The sequence below is a fragment of the Neolamprologus brichardi genome, chromosome 10 (assembly GCF_056152115.1).
Source record: "Neolamprologus brichardi isolate AB-2024 chromosome 10, ASM5615211v1, whole genome shotgun sequence".
NCBI classification, from domain to species: Eukaryota; Metazoa; Chordata; class Actinopteri; order Cichliformes; family Cichlidae; genus Neolamprologus; species Neolamprologus brichardi.
In genome coordinates, this window is record NC_142113.1 from 20,678,108 (window position 1) to 20,693,906 (window position 15,799).

Sequence of the window (15,799 nt, forward strand, 5' to 3'; positions counted from 1 at the left end):
TGTTGCTATGTGGCCTTCACTGCTTAGCCAGAGGCTTGACGAATTGTAATTTGCAAAATGTGGGAAAGAACAGGACAATCACCATTTCTGATCAACAAAACCTGATTAGCGAGAACTGTGTGGTCAAAATTTTTATCATATTATTTGTTTTGAATTCTCTGTTGTAATCATATCAAAACACATACCAAAAATTAAGTTGATACATTTTTAGTTTGGTAACAGTTCATGCACTGAAATCAGCAAGAAGCGTGCGGTTAGATTGATTTTCTGCAAAAACGTCTACAAAATTTGTACAGTCTGCTGTGTAGTATGGTGTAGTTGAGAGAGAACCAAAATTATTATATCTTAAGTGTGTTTTTTTGAGTGGAAAGTTCCAAAATGCACCAGCTGAGCTGATATTTTGATATTTTCTTCATGGTAAGATACATAAGACTATGACATGCCTGAAAATCATGAGAAACTACACATCGGACCCTTCATCAATAATACTCACTGACTGCACCAGGACACTTCGTCTGTCAGTATCAGAGACAAATATTTTGGCATGGAACTGTTTATTATGACTCAGCAGTGAAATTGTGCTTTGTTCTTCTCTTCACAGTCAGTAGGAAAAGGATTACTGTGTAGAAGGTGACATTCAACTTTCAGTATAGTTGTAGCATTCAAATATTTCACATTTCATATATAATGAAATACAGTAAAGATTATTTTTATTTTTGAGGCTGCACAGTGGTGCACTGGTTAGCTGGTGGTTGTATTGTTTCTAGTGAGAAGGTTCTGCATTGGGGCTGTTTTGTGTGGATTTTCCACGATTTTGCGATGGCTGTGTAGTTTACTCCAGCTTTCTTCCCCAGTCCAAAACAATTATTGGTGGTTCAAAATTGGCTGTGTGTAAAACTTGAGTGTGAATGATAATATGTGCCCATGTATGTGATATTATGTTAACTACTCCCTGGACAAAGCAGTTAGTTACACTACTTGCTACATTTCATGCATTAACACATAATTAAAGTTATAAATGTAAATCTTATAGCCCTGACAAATATTCCTATCCTAATGATGACACACATACAAGCTTTCTTTCAGTGTTTGAGTCTGAACTCAAAGCCAACAACACAAAACTGAAACCCAGCCCAGAGAGACTTCAAAGTGATTGCGATTGTGATTCTGCTGTAGAAATAGATACAGGGAGAAGTTGAGGCTACAGTGCTCCAAGTCTGACTGCTCACTCACTCTCTTTGTTACCTGCTGAATATCAGGTTCTGGCTGCTGGGCCTATTTCAGCACACACTCAGCTTTAATGTCACTCAGTTTTTGGATAGCTTTGTGTCCCTGCAAAGAGCAGATGTTATGTTAGCACCAGTGGAGATGTTTCTGTCCTGGATGTAGTTTGCAATTCATCATTACCCTGTTATCTAGTCATGCAATAAAATCAGAAGTCATGTCCATATTTCCACTCTTCAAAAATTGCAGATCACTCCATCATTTTCCTCCCTGGTGAACACAAGCTGAAACCAGCTGATTGTAGTGCAGGAAGAAGAACCACTGTAACTAACTATAATGTGATTACTGAATTTAGCACAGTAGTATATTACATGATTACATAACTGTGTTATGTGATGAGATTATAGCAATGTAAAGTTACAAAAGAACATATTACATCTAACACTAGAGAGTTAATATGAATACTAGAATACTCCCAGGCTACTAATTTTCCTTCATTTTATTGAAAATATATAGAGGAAGCAACATAAAGTCAAAACACAAGTGGCTGCTAGGGATGGGAATCAAGAACTGTTTTTTTCAGACAACTGATTCCCAGTATTCCAATTCCTTGGAACTGGCTGCCAGAGAAAGACTACACACTACAGTGTGGATATGGACATGACTTTCATTTTCATTGTACCAAAGGAAGAGAGCACAATAGTAAAGTTTAAATTGCATCCGGAATGGAAACAACCTCATTATGCTGCTAACACAACTTCATCTGCACAGACTGCATGCTAACGCTAAGCTAGCCAAGATTGAGAGTGATTTTAAAGCTGAGTGAATGCTGACCCCAGCCCAGCAGGCAGAGCCTGAACTTCAACAGGTAACAAAGGCAGTGATGAGCAGTCAGGCTACAGCTTCCATTTCTGCCTCTTCATAATCTTAAAGTAGAATCACTGTGGGGATTGCGTTAAAGTCTCTTTGTGCTGGTTTTCATATTTGCTTTCTGCTGCTGGTTTTGTGTTCATACCTAAACACTAAGAGGACGATCATATGTTTTTCCCTAATCAGAACAGTGATTTGACCATATAAAAGAAAACTGATGGCATACAAATCTCATTATGCACACAATCTCTCCTTTTATGGTTATGTCCAAAGCAACACTGAGACTTTTTGGTTGATTTTTGTGTAGCAGACTGAAATACTGCTTTTAGCCAAAGGCCAAGGACATAAAATTTAAAATGCAGCCGTGGGGCATGATAAACAAGTCTAGGTATATATTTCTGAAGCTTCCATCGCTCTGCTTTAAATAAATAAACAATGAGGGAGCAAAGCCTGGACTTTCTGGATCTATGCATACTTCCTTTGTAAGAGATCCTCTATTGCCAATTGGTCAAGTTTCTGTTCAGTGATAGTGTAAAGGGTCATATCAGAGACAGAGTAATAACAATGTCCAGCATTCATCAGTTGCATTAATACTGAGTGTTTTCAGATAACCGGTGGAGACCTGTGTGTTTGGTGGTTTACTGTCACATGACAGCCTGTTATGAAGTGTGGATTTAGGACCCAAATGTACGATGCAGAATCAGGCAAAAGTTAATTCACAGAGCACCTTTAATGCAGGTGGATCCATAAGGAAAAACACACAGAATCTAATGGTATCACTTTATAATATGGCCCATGACAAAATGTTTAATTCCCCTAGACTCAAATAGAATTTAAACGTATTTTATTTGAAATTATGATTATGTTCATGATTGTGATTAAATTGGCCTAAGACTTATGGGTAAATATACAGTACTAGAATAAATGGTTAATTATCATTATTATAGTTGAGTTTTACACAAAAGAAGAAATAATTATACCGTAAGTAATAGTAAGTACTGTGGAACTTTTGAATTTTTTTTTCAGGAAATAATTATACTGCATCATTTCCTTGTATGTGTGTGTTGCGTGTTGCATTCTATGTGGCACTTTAGAGACAGTAACCAACACCTTTTCACAGAGAAGAAAGAACTTTAATTAAATATAGTGAGAGTCAAAAAGTTATTTTACACTTCAAAGTTCAAAATAATGAGAAAAAAAATCATCATTATCATCTTTACAGTAGTTTCCTCTGTACTCTTCCCCTCCATACTGATACTGCTGATAACGTGTGTGTAGAAGATGCCCACCACTCTAAGCCCGAACGCAGACAAGCCATGATAAATGGTGTTACTTTTGTTAGACAAGTGCTTTGGATCTTACTTCCTTTAACAAAACGCTCTATTTAGACCTTCCTGTACAGGTATTTATATATGTACTATTAAAAAAAGCAACAAAAAAAACATTCCTCGGCTTTTGAACGTCACTTTTCTTTCAGAGGAAAAAGATGACAGACAGTCACACGCACTCACAGGCACTCCACAAACAGAATAGTGGTCACCAGACCCATATTTGAGATAAAATAAATAGGTGGCTCATTTGATTTAAAGGGTAAGTGAAGGGAAAGAAGAAAAAGAGGGCAAACATACAGATTTAATATTGCGGGGGGAGGGTGAATGAACAGAGGAAGGAAGCAAAGAGAGGACATAAAACCCGCTAAAGCAGGAGAATTTTCCTTTATCCCTTTCAGCCTTCATTGAGCAACTTTGTTCAATCCTAAAATCCATCAAATGGAAGACAAACACGAATAATCATAAGGACATATTCATAAACTCTACATCTACATAATGCAACAAAAAATGGTGCTAACTGTAACAAGAATGGTACAAACGACATCATGACAAAAAGAAAAACATCCGCCTCCTAACGCAATATAAAAGTACACCATGGCTTATTTTAGTTTGATTGAAATTAGCAGTGGAAGTATGGCTTTTAACAACAGACACTATAATACAAAAACAAATAAGATTAATTTATAACATTTTAATCGTGACACGAGACAAATAAAATAAGGAACACATCTGCGGCTCTACAGAGGCGAGTTTTCAGGATTTTCCTTCATTTTTTCAGGGATTTTTCTTTTGCTTCCTGACATCTCAAAGGTTAAATTTTAAGACATTCTACTGGATTTTTTAAAGTGTTTTTAATCCCAGTTGTCGGGTTTTGCTTTACTGACTTGGTTACCGCCCCTTGGCTGTGGAGGTGAATGTAAGAATTGAGGCGTTTTAAGTATTTTCTTCCCTGTTTTTGGTAGTAACATTATGGCATTCTAGGTCCACATCACCTCAGGCTATAATTACAGATGACATCTGTATATTGAATAAGTGATTTTCTGTTCAGTTCAGAATCAAATTCATTTTCAGCTTTCTGTTTGAGGCAAGTGCCAAAAGTGATGTCACAACTGCCGGAGCACTCTTTTAGTGTCATTTCAGCTTGTCGTACACCTGTCGATTTTTGTACCCAGGGGAGGGGGTGGGAGCAGGTTGAAGATATGAGTGAGAGATTCCCAGACGAAGAGAAGAATGAGCTTGAAAAGATGAGACTTTCCAGAGAAAGCCTATCCGGTCGTTAAGTGATGAGGTGACGAATCCTACTTCCGGGCCTAAAGTAGTCTGCGTTTAATATGGCTTTTGTGTTGTTAACATGTTTAATGTTATGTATTGTCTTCTATTTAATCTCAAAAAGCTCCTAAAACAGTCAGTGATCACTGTTGACCTCCCTCGGCTTTTATTACCGCTAATCATTTATTTAAGCTCAGTTTTTAAAACCTTAGGACGTAACTACAGCCCAGCCCATGCAGCAGTATATGAATGACTAACCTCGTATTGTGGATGGATTATCTCAGTTGTTCTCCTGGCTGAAGTTTGGTCCTTTTACAGCATCGTGCCATGCGATTACATTTGTTCCTGACCACCGAGAACACTCACGTTAACTTTTATCGAGTGGAAAGAAAATTTAGCTTGTTTATATTATGCTAACATAGCTGTGTCACTAGCGGTCACGTAGAACATCATTATATACCAGCTAGCCAAACTTCAGTAACCCTACAAACGTCACTGCTGTTTAGTTTTCTGTCTTCATTTATGTTGGAAGTGATAACAGAGCTGTACGTTTTAATTTGTTTCCAAAACCCCGCAGTCAGGACATGCTATATTGTATTTAGATAGAAGCTAGCGAGCTAACTTCCTGCTAACTTCTAACTCCGTTAAATGTCATAAATTCCGTTTTCATGGATGCCTGGATGTTAAACTCAATTGTTACACCTGGTAGAGCAGAACGCTGATCATTTTATCAAAGATAAAAGTCTTTAGACAGTTTTTCAACTCTCAGTAATGCCATAGTGATCGTTTGATATATGGACCTGCAGCGGAGTTTAGGCCCAGACACGGCTAGTGACGTCAGACTTAACGACCGGATGCCTACGCTGATGTCATGGCTTTTTGCGAATGGCGGGACCTATCATTCAGGACGAGCACCAATATAAACAGTGACTGGGCTGTTGTGACATCACATTTGACATGTTACACAACCAGTGAAGGGACCATAGACCATAAACCTGGCTTAAAGATGTGCTTGTGTGTTAAGCACAGACAGATAACTTAAAATGACATTTTCATTTTTTATGACGTGTGACAAGAAACATCATATTAATAATTGTGGCGTAAGACTGTTTAAGCATAAATGTCTCAAAAAGGGCTTTGGCAAAAATAACATATTTTAAGACTTCAAGACTGTAAAAAACACACACACTGCAGCTAGTTTTTACACAGCGGGCATTTAAGACATGTTGCTGGCTATTTGTTCTGCGCTGCAAAAAATGCCATTTTTTTAATACCTCAGGTCACAAATATTGCAAAATACTGAACCGACGAGTCATCTGAATAAAACATAAACAGCAGAATTACAATATGACGTCCCTATCATGATTACACAATATATTAGTTTTTTTTAAAAAGTTAGTGATGTCAGCGATCAATTCATTCATATGTGCATGCACAACTTTTTAATCATTAGTTATTATTAATTTCTTGCTCTCCTGTGTGTTTTGTCCTCTCCTCCTTCCCTCACCACTAACAAGCAGTCGGCTGCCACTCCTTAAGCATGGTTCGGCTGGAGGTTTCTTCCTGTTAAAGGGAGTTTTTCCTTCCCACTGTCGCCAAGTGCTTATTCATAGGGGGCTGTCTTATTGTTGAGGTTTCTTTCTAATATTGTCTTTACGATCTAAAGCCCCTTGAAGCAAATACTGCTGTGATTTGGTGCTATATAAACAAAAATAAAAAACTGAATTAAAGTAACGATTAAGCACAAATACAACTTGGTTCAGGTGGAATCAAGAGCATTTCTTTGTTAGTATCGCATGTTTTCTTGACCTATCCTAGAATCACACTTGTATTATTGCGGTCACTACAAAAACGTAAGCTTTCTTCATTTGAGTGCAGCTGCTGAAAGGTCTAATGTTGCTGTTCTTCTTGCTAGGACTCGTCGGCATTTGTTTTCACAAACACTTTTTGAAAAAACTATTGTTCTTAATCCTCAGTTGCAATGTTTTGAACTTGACATTTGTTGCAGCGCATCACTTTTCCCACTCAAGTTTCAAATCAAACTAGATGAGAAAGCAGGCAGGAAAAAAAGAAGCACAATCTGATTGGCCGGCTGATAAAAATAAAATAAAATAAAAAAAAGAACAAACACAGCAAACCAAAAAAAACAAAGAAATATTTTTTTCAATTATGACAAAACTCAAGAAAACAAATCTCACACATCAAAATAAAAGTCTAAATTGCAGCAGTCTTTTAAGACATGTCCTCCCTCTCATAGAGGTCTCTGCGGCTGTATGCGTCTCAACCAGTTGCTGTAACAGGGATAATTGAGGGTAGGGGTCAAATCCTGAGCAGTGAAGCTGCTATTGGCACACACAAATAATGTACTAATGTGTGGGAAAGGATCTGTGATCATTTGTTTCCTTTTTACATGCATCTACTGTCAAATCTATCTTCTACTACAAGTGAAGCAAGTCTGTTGGCTGAAAGACTGAAGATGCAGGACAGATGTCTGTAGAGGAGGCTCAAAGTAAACTTCTTAAATGGCTAAAACTGGAGCATCAGATGCAGACAAGAAGCTTCCTCTTTTTTCCTCTTGGTGTGGCAAGGATTTGGCAAAGAGAAGTAAAAGCGTGTGTGAGTGTGTGTCTGGTTTGGCTTGTCTGTGTTGGCTGGATTTGACCCTGTGACTTCATCATCATTTTGACTCATCATCACTTCATCATTATCAGGTATGCTTCACATTATACTCCTTCATTAAAGACAGAACTTCTTAAATAGAAACCACCTCATGTAGGTTACAGTTAGAAGATGATTATCACACATAAACTGTTGCGTGAAAAGAAAAAAAAAGTCAACAAACACTCATGGGAGGAAGTGGATTCTCTCCAAAATAAATACACTTCCTGTGTCCTTGGAGAGTTGTAAGAGGCGTGGCCGTTCTCCTATAAAAAGCATCAAGGTGTACAAAGTCTAAACAACTTATTTTCTTGCAAACAGTTTGTTTTTTGTTCTTCTTCTTTTTCTCTCAAAGTTGTTTTGTTGTGTTAGAAAGGGCCTGAGTTGGGTTTGTTCCTTCAAATTGGGACAGCTCCTTCCATCGCCGACCGGAGTCAGACTCACTCTGAAGCCTCCACCACCATCAGTGAGAGTGTGCTTGGTTCAACTCTCTCTCTCTCTCTCTCTCTCTCTCACTCACACACACACACAAAATCATGCACACACACCTTTACATGGGTGGGACGATCATTCCCGGGATTGCTGCTGGGTGGGAGAAAGAGAAAAAAAAAGAGAAAAGAAGGAGAGGAAGGAGGGGAAGAGAAGGAAAAATTAACTGTTAAAAACACAGCCAAATATTTCATCATCATAAAAAATCCCCCCTTTAAATACATCAATATGTTTTCCCATCTGCGCAGCTGTGTGACCGAAGCGACATTTAAAACATCAATAGACAAATAAATCAGTAAAGTGGTGCGGGGACGCATCTTTTAAGCTCACACACATTTAATTATGCGCAGCAACAGTTGGCATATTTTAACTGTACGTTTGTACGTGTGCCTGACAGATTGCATCATGGCATGTGCTGCCTTTAAACCCGAGGGATGGGTGTCAACATGTGAGAAGCAGAGCTCAGCCCAAAAGTGACACACACATACACGTCGCACACACAGAGCCGCGTTTATATCACTTCAGAGGACATTATTTTGGACATTATGTTCACTTCCTGGAGAATTACCCCAACCGTAACCACAACTACTGCTTGCCTGACCCCTACCTTTGCCCTGCACATTATCCTTGGTGGGCCCCTGTTGCTTTGAATACAGAGGTATGTTCCCATGAAATGTGCACAGCAAACTGGAGAAAGTATTAAGTGAACAGTTTTTTATTTCACAGTGAGTGAAAACTATCAAGAAAAAAAGGATTGATTTTTTTTAGTACCAGCATGACAAAATTGTTTCAGTAAAACCTCCAGTTTTTTCCTTTCAGTCACACACACACACACACACACACACACACACGCCATGGGGCAGGTAGACTGACTGTAAAAACTGTCAAGAGAGTCGAACAGCTGTCATTGTTGATCGCTCCCTAGTAAGCTGCCAGTGTGTGATCACCCAGTGTCTGTGACAGAGGAAAGTGTGTGTGTGTGTGTGTGTGTGTGTGTGTGGAGCTGTAAGTGGGATGTGTTTATTTCAGCTGTGCTTTGAGGCTACGCTTTGAGTTCCCACACCCCCGCACATGCTCACTCTACACACACGCTCACATACAGCTACACAAAGCCAGTGATGTTGAGCAATACATTTTCCACTCCAAATGTCTTTTTTGGGTGGGGGTCTTTGTAAATATCTAACTTCCCATCTTTCTTCCCAGCCAATAGGAAGACAGGGAGGAGTTACCCAGCAAAACAAATTGCTTGATCTGTACACAAGAAGAATGAAGAGTTGGCGATGAAGCGGGAGAGAGGGAAAGAAAAGCCGTACAAGGGTGAAAAAGCAGGGAAGTGTTTGAGCAATCGTTCAGTGGAACATGTGAAACACGACAATGGTTGCTTCAGTGAAATTAGTTAAGTAAATGTTCCAATGTAATGAGTTAACAGAGCTGAAGGAAGAATCAGTAGAGGAACATACTTCAGGTGAAGGCCAGGCCTTGTAGAGAGCTGGCTGTTGAGTACTTGCTAGAGTCCACAAATGTTTGATCTGGTAGAGAGAGGAAGGGAGAAATGATAAGGGAAGGGTGACAGGTCAGAGGAATAATAAAGAGGGGAGGTTAGAAGTAAAAAGAAAAGACAGGAAAAAGAACTGAAAATGTTTTAATCCAAACTATTAAGCAAAACAAAAAGAAAACTTAGATACAATAGTTTAAAGTTTTAAAAAAAAAAAAAGCTATTTAAATAGTTTAAACGTGGCGTTCTCAAAGTTTTGGTCACTGCTTGCCAATTTACTCTTAGTTACACAGGCCTAGAGACCTGTTGGCAACCATGGCGCTGCTCCCAAAGAGGTATTGAGGTTTCCAGATGTGACAAATGTGCAGTTTGTCTGCCATATTGGACATGATACATTCTTCAAATGGCTGGCAGTGGTTGCTGGAGGTTGGTGACTCTCACAAATCACCAAAGTTATTGTTGCTGTCGGTAGTTTTTCATGTTTGTCTGCAAATACTTGTTAACTACTTGCCGAGTGGGAGTACAACTTGAAAAAGTGCAACACAAAATGGTAAAAGAAGGTTTGCCTTCAAAGTAAAGGTTATACCTGTAACCAATATGGTTCAAAACACGTGACATTTACTTTAAAGTCAAACAATCTCCATTTCCAGTTTGCGTTACACTTTTCACAGTTTTACTACAGTTTGGAAAGTAGCTGGACGGTGTTTGTAGACAAGACCGTCTACAGCATGGGTGAGTATTGCAGGCCTCAAGGGCCGGTGTCCTGCAGGTTTCAGATATCACCCTGGGTCAACACACCTGAATCAAATAATTAGTTCATTACCAGGCCTCTGGAGAACTTCAAGACATGTTGAGGAGGTAATTTAGCCATTTAAGTCAGCTGTGTTGAATCAAGGACACGTCTAGTTCATGAAATCAGTCACATAGACTGATTTCAACTAGGAACAGAAACGTTAAACCAGCTGGTTAGGTAGCACATACCTTTCCATAGCAATGGCAGGCTGGCATCAGTTTGTCAACTAGTCTCTAGGCCTGACTGAGGCCTTGGGGAACCAAAAATATTCTGAGGGCTGTGAACATCCAACACAGTTATTTAGCGTTTGTCTGTTTCAGGGGAAGGTGGCTGTCATCTTTGTGGTTGTTTATGGCATTTTAACCATTATAGAGACTGCAACATTTCTTAATAGCAGCTGTATTTGTAAGTGTTGGATAATGTTTAGTCTGCTATGAAACAGAAGAGAAATGTGGCCTTGGTCTCATTCTGAGCTGCTATATAGCGCAATGTGACATGAGCTAGGACTGAAAGAAATACAGCATTGGATTCTTTTCTTGTTGCACTTGCAGCTTCATAAAATGCTGCCACTGACCCATTAACTGCACTTTTAGAACACTGAATTAAAGATCCGCGTTTACATTTTCCTTCCTTTTCCAGTCATAAACTTATGTCGGTATGTAAGGGCTATTCTAAGTGGCAAGGCACGAGAATTTTCCAGATTCAACTTAAAGATTTGGAAGGGATATTTTTATTATTCAAAAGTGGCAAAGTTAAGAGAGGAGAATTAGTTTAGCATTTTTTAAGTTGGATAAGCCTCATTACACCACAGATATTGTTGCCTGTAGTGTTTCAGGCCTGTAGTGCAGCAAAGAGAAAATTAATACTAATGAGTGAAAGTCATTTTAGCCCAGAATCACCTTATTACCATAAGCATGCAGACTCTTGAGACTCTGACTTTGAATTGAGTCTATTTAGAATAGCATTGTACCCGTTTTCATTACAATCCAGTCAATAGCTCTTCCGTTATTTCACTAATAAACAGGAACGCCACAGGGGATGTTGGGACCAGTTTGGACCAAAGAAACTCATTAATCTAAAATATTTAACTCTAAAACAGTGTGTGTATGTGCTCACAATCCAGTAAGGATCTGAGAGGAGTTAGAGGATGATGTGACAGACTAGTTGAAAAAACAGGAACGAAATCATCCTAAACTCATGTGCTGGGAAAAATCCTGCCTCGAAGCACCATATGATAGACTAACATGCTAAATTACCTTGAAGCCCGTTGCCGTTGGCACTGGTGCAGGAGGGCGGAGGGGACGACGAGGGCCTGACTACTGGAGCAAAGGCGGACTTCTGTTTAACTGCTGCTGACACCATGTTGGCTGGAGAGAAGGAGAAGACACCAGAAGAGGAGGAGCAGTTGGAGGGAAGAGAGGTGGAGGAGGCCATAGTAGGACTGGATGGAACAACTGGAGAGGCAGGAGAGAGCAGACAGAAATTAAAAGAAAAATGATTAAAGATTCAGAAACTAATAGTTTATTCTCTTTTGAATTAAATGGGAGCACCTTCTTCCCTATTTGAGATATAAAGCGTGCTCATGGTGTGTAAATACAGGCAAAACTAGCTTTTCATTGTAAACAAATCAGGTTCCAGAGTTGTCAGATGTCCATCTATTGCATGTGGCTTAAAATGAACTTCATGGGAAGTGTCACCAGATGGTTCCAGTCTTCCAGTTTACTCTTCTCAAACAAAAAAATCTCGCTTCTCTCTACGTGGCTCCACTCTTCCCTCCCTCTCTGTTTTTTTTAGTCTTCCTTTCTGCTAAATGGAAATGGGATGCAATTAACCAACAGAGGGAGAAGAGGTGTGGCTGTCAGATAAAAGGCACTCTGGGAAGGAGGGAGGAGATGGACGGAGGACAAAATGGAGCGATGAGCCGTGAGTTGGTGATTGTTTTTGAAGACGCTGTGACAGAAAGCCCCATGGGGGAATCTCCACACAGCACATCTGAGACTTTCACTTTCTGTCCACAGGCATTTTGCGTGTGCGCGGTTCAGTATGCGTTTGTATGTGAGTGCATGGTGCTGCTTTCATCTGTGAGTCTGAAGGTACTGATGGTGTATGTGGGCAGTGTGGAGGACATGAAATTAAATGGCAGCGGTGCAAGCACATTGTAAAGGTGCACAGATCCACTCACTAGCATAAGGCGAGTTGGCTGCAGAGCCATTGAGGAAAGTGGGCGAGCCTCCCAGGTTGGTCATGCCGGTGTTGTTGGCGTAGCCATTCATGGTGCTGGTGACTGAGGTGTAACTGGTCTGCTGAGGTGTGGAGCTGGGCACGTAACCGTGGGGTGACACACTACTGCTGCTGCGCACAAAACCTGCGGAATACGGAAAAAGGACTGAAGTGATGCTAATTAAAAGCATTTATGATACACACACGGGAAGTTTCAATTTAGCATTTTCCTGGTTGCAGAACAGAACTCCACAGAAAGTGGAAGCATGGAGTGTGTTGACATTGAAGATTTCCAGGGCTTCCAGTGTAGCCAAAGAACAGACTTCCTGTTCCATGTATTGTTCTTTCTCTATAAATTAAAATGTAAAATAGTGAATAAACAAAACTAAATTGGCAATGGGCCTGAGGTAGAATTTCAGAAAATGAAACCCCTCTTTTGCTTTGCACAGTGATTTTTTTTCCTTGCCAAGAGGAAGATTGACATGGTTTGGACATGTGCAGAGGAGGGAAAGTGGATATAATGGACATAGGATGTTGAATATGGAGTTGCCAGGCAGGAAGAAAAGAGGAAGACCTCAGAGGAGGTTTGTGGATGTAGTGACATGCAGAGGTTTGGTGTGACAGAGGAGGATGCTTGGGATGATCCACTGTGGTGACCTCTAAATGGAGCAGCCTAAAGCGGAAGAAGATGTAGCTGAAGCCTGTTTAAACATGATTGGTCAGTAGGTCAGGTAGCTCCAAACAGAGACCAGAGATTTTGAGTCTTGCCGTCAGATTCTGTATATAAATATATATATAATAAATATATATGTTTATAGAGATTAAATACTATGGGATGGCTGATAAAGGAACAAATATCCTGCCTTTGATTTAAAACCAAAAATTACAAAGTTCCCTGTAAACCGATTTTAAACATGTCCCTGCAAATATGTAATAAAATGAGCTCATATGGTGTTTTTAGGCTGCGCTGTAGCGATGTTAAGTATTTAATGGCAATTGCTAAACAGCATGATGACAAATTCTTACCCTGATTGGCTTGTGTGGGTTCGGATACGTTGACGGACAGCTGCCCTGTGAAAGAGTTGACTCCCATCATGCCACTGTGAGTTGAACTGGAAAGCTGGGTGTGTCCTCGAGGAACGCTGTAAAGAGCTTCTGCGATGTCTGCTGCACGTTTGAGGATGATCTCCTGCAGGAAGAAGAAAGCGCTTTAGAATAAACACAGCGGGAAAGTACTGATTTCCCTCTTTCCATGCGGCGTGTGTATGTGTACCTGGTTATTATGAGGCAAACCATAGAGGGCTTCCACCAGGTCTGCTGCTCTCTTCAGAATGACCTCCTGACACAAAGAGAGAGAAAAGTTGAAGACAGCAGCACGTATTACAGTTAATCACCTGTAACTGTCTCCTTCTTTCTACTTACATTTCCTTAAGAGACAGGAAGTATGAAAAACCTTGAATCCATAAAGTAAAATTGAGCTTCACACACATGAAGGCACACCCACAATTTCCACTTATAATAGTTGCTAAATGATACACATGTGCATTCCCTTTCCCCTTACTTCACATCCATTTTACCATCTACTCACGATAAACAAATTGCTCCTCAGTCCTTTTAAAGGCAGATTACCTGCTGTCAAGTCAAGTGCTTTTATGTGCCTGTGCATCTTAATGACATCTTAAGGTGACAGGTATTTAAAATATACTCTGAAGTCAATCTAAAGTGCTGCAGGCTCTTCTGCTGTGCATCTCTGTTCAAAATAGACCACAGTGTGAGTAGTTTTGGTCTCGTGCTGCTCTGTTTGTTTAACAGGCCAGGTGACCAATAAAGCCAGATTAAGCTCATTTTCATTCACATTTTCTGATGGAAAGTGCAATCAGTTATTTGAGGATTTGATGCCTTCCCCTCCCCCACTTGTTCATGTCAGTCTTCCCCACACCCTCCCCTTCTTCTGCTTTCCTGGTCCAGCTTCAAGTGTTTCTCCTCCACTTCCTTTTTGCCATTTTGCACACACGCTGGGAATCGTCTCCTCTGTCTTCCACTCTATTTTGCTCTTTTGCCAAGCCTCTTTATTGTTTCTCCTTGCTTCCTCACCCACCCGCCCTCTTGGTTTCTTCCTCTTTCTCTCTGCGCCCACCCCGGGGTCTAAGGTGTCTTGTTTAACAGTTAATGTGTTGTCGTTTCCACAGCGTGAGGCTGCCCGGTGACAGAGAGAAAATTACTCTGTGCTTCACAGTATTAACCTGCACCGTGTGACACGCTCACACACGTACTTACAGTTGGCTGCATGTGTGCTCTCCTGCGAGTTTGTGCCTGGTGGAACATATTGCCTCTCCATCAGTGTGTGTCTGTGTGTGCGTGTGTGAGGTCACAGAGCCAGTCAGCAGTTTTAGTGTGCCTGTCCACGGTGCTAAATTCAATCTCTTACACATTATTATGGTCTGGCTGCCTCTCCGTTAACCTCTCATTATTAGACTGGTGAGCTGAGACACACACACACACACACACGCACACACACACACACAGAAATCTGATCCTGACTGTTCGAGTGGTTCCAGTAAGGCCAGTAGCTGATAAACGGGAAGGAAAGATGATCCTCTGGTAACATCATCATTATCAGGTCTGCAGGCTTTGGCTGCTACATGATTCAAGTGTCTGGAATCGATGCACTCTGAATACTTTGTTCGTATTTAGACGCACACATACATCACCTAATTAATCTCTCAGGTTGTGCTTGTCCGTAAATAGGAAAGTATGTTCGTCAGATTACCTCCTGGCTAATACAGATAAGTAACACTACCAGCTACGATTAGCTGACGTGAATGAGACTTAACGGGTTGTCAAAAAGCTCAACGATCCAGTTTTGACGTCCTAAGGGCCTCGACAGCCTGCAGCCGCATCAGAAACTAGGTAAAAAGTTCAAATTTGCTTAAAAAGTTGCACGTGTCTAAATATTTCAGGTTTCCGTTTATAAACTGCTCATCTGAGTTAGTGGCATACAGCTGATTGGGTGATTTACATGTAAAAGTTTAGGTACAGAGAGTGGACTTTATTACTTATTTGCATAATCCTGTCCAAGTTTAGATGTTTGCATGGATGTTTTTGACATGCAAATCACCAAATCAAAACTCACTGGGGTGTTTTTGGATCAACCACCTCCTTCGTGTTTCTGCCCATCAACTGCTGTCTCGGCTTACTGCGGATAATGATGAATTATGACAAGTGATGGAAACCATCTCTGAAATGTTTACTTTTTAACCATGAATCCTTTTGTTTACTTTAATTGCTGCAATAAAGTCCAATTTTACAGCTTTTTATCTCTGCTTGATTCTTTCTTGATCATGCCACATTTCATCTATTGTCAGGTATTTATGGAATATATACCTGACAAGCACTCATTTGTCATTTCATTTTTTTGTGTGTGTGTTTTGTCACTTTTCCAACTCAACA

At 40.2% G+C, this 15,799-nt stretch overlaps 1 protein-coding gene across 2 annotated transcripts in view; it reads right to left on the minus strand.

Annotated features, from left to right (window-relative positions):
- Positions 1-3,214: 3,214 nt before the first annotated feature.
- The window catches only part of LOC102787924 (transcription factor COE1-like), a 90,444-nt gene continuing 77,859 nt past the window's right edge, over positions 3,215-15,799 (minus strand). Inside the window, exons 12-17 of one of the 2 annotated variants that reach the window (XM_087847381.1) lie at positions 13,623-13,688; positions 13,376-13,538; positions 12,312-12,494; positions 11,386-11,583; positions 9,302-9,370; positions 3,215-7,934 (exon numbers count right to left, since the gene is read on the minus strand). In XM_087847381.1, the coding sequence (XP_087703507.1) occupies positions 9,303-9,370; positions 11,386-11,583; positions 12,312-12,494; positions 13,376-13,538; positions 13,623-13,688 (678 nt within the window). In that variant the 3' untranslated portion in view covers positions 3,215-7,934; position 9,302. Of the gene's footprint in view, positions 7,938-9,301; positions 9,371-11,385; positions 11,584-12,311; positions 12,495-13,375; positions 13,539-13,622; positions 13,689-15,799 lie in introns of both variants that reach the window. The other variant, XM_087847380.1, reaches the window with a different exon arrangement.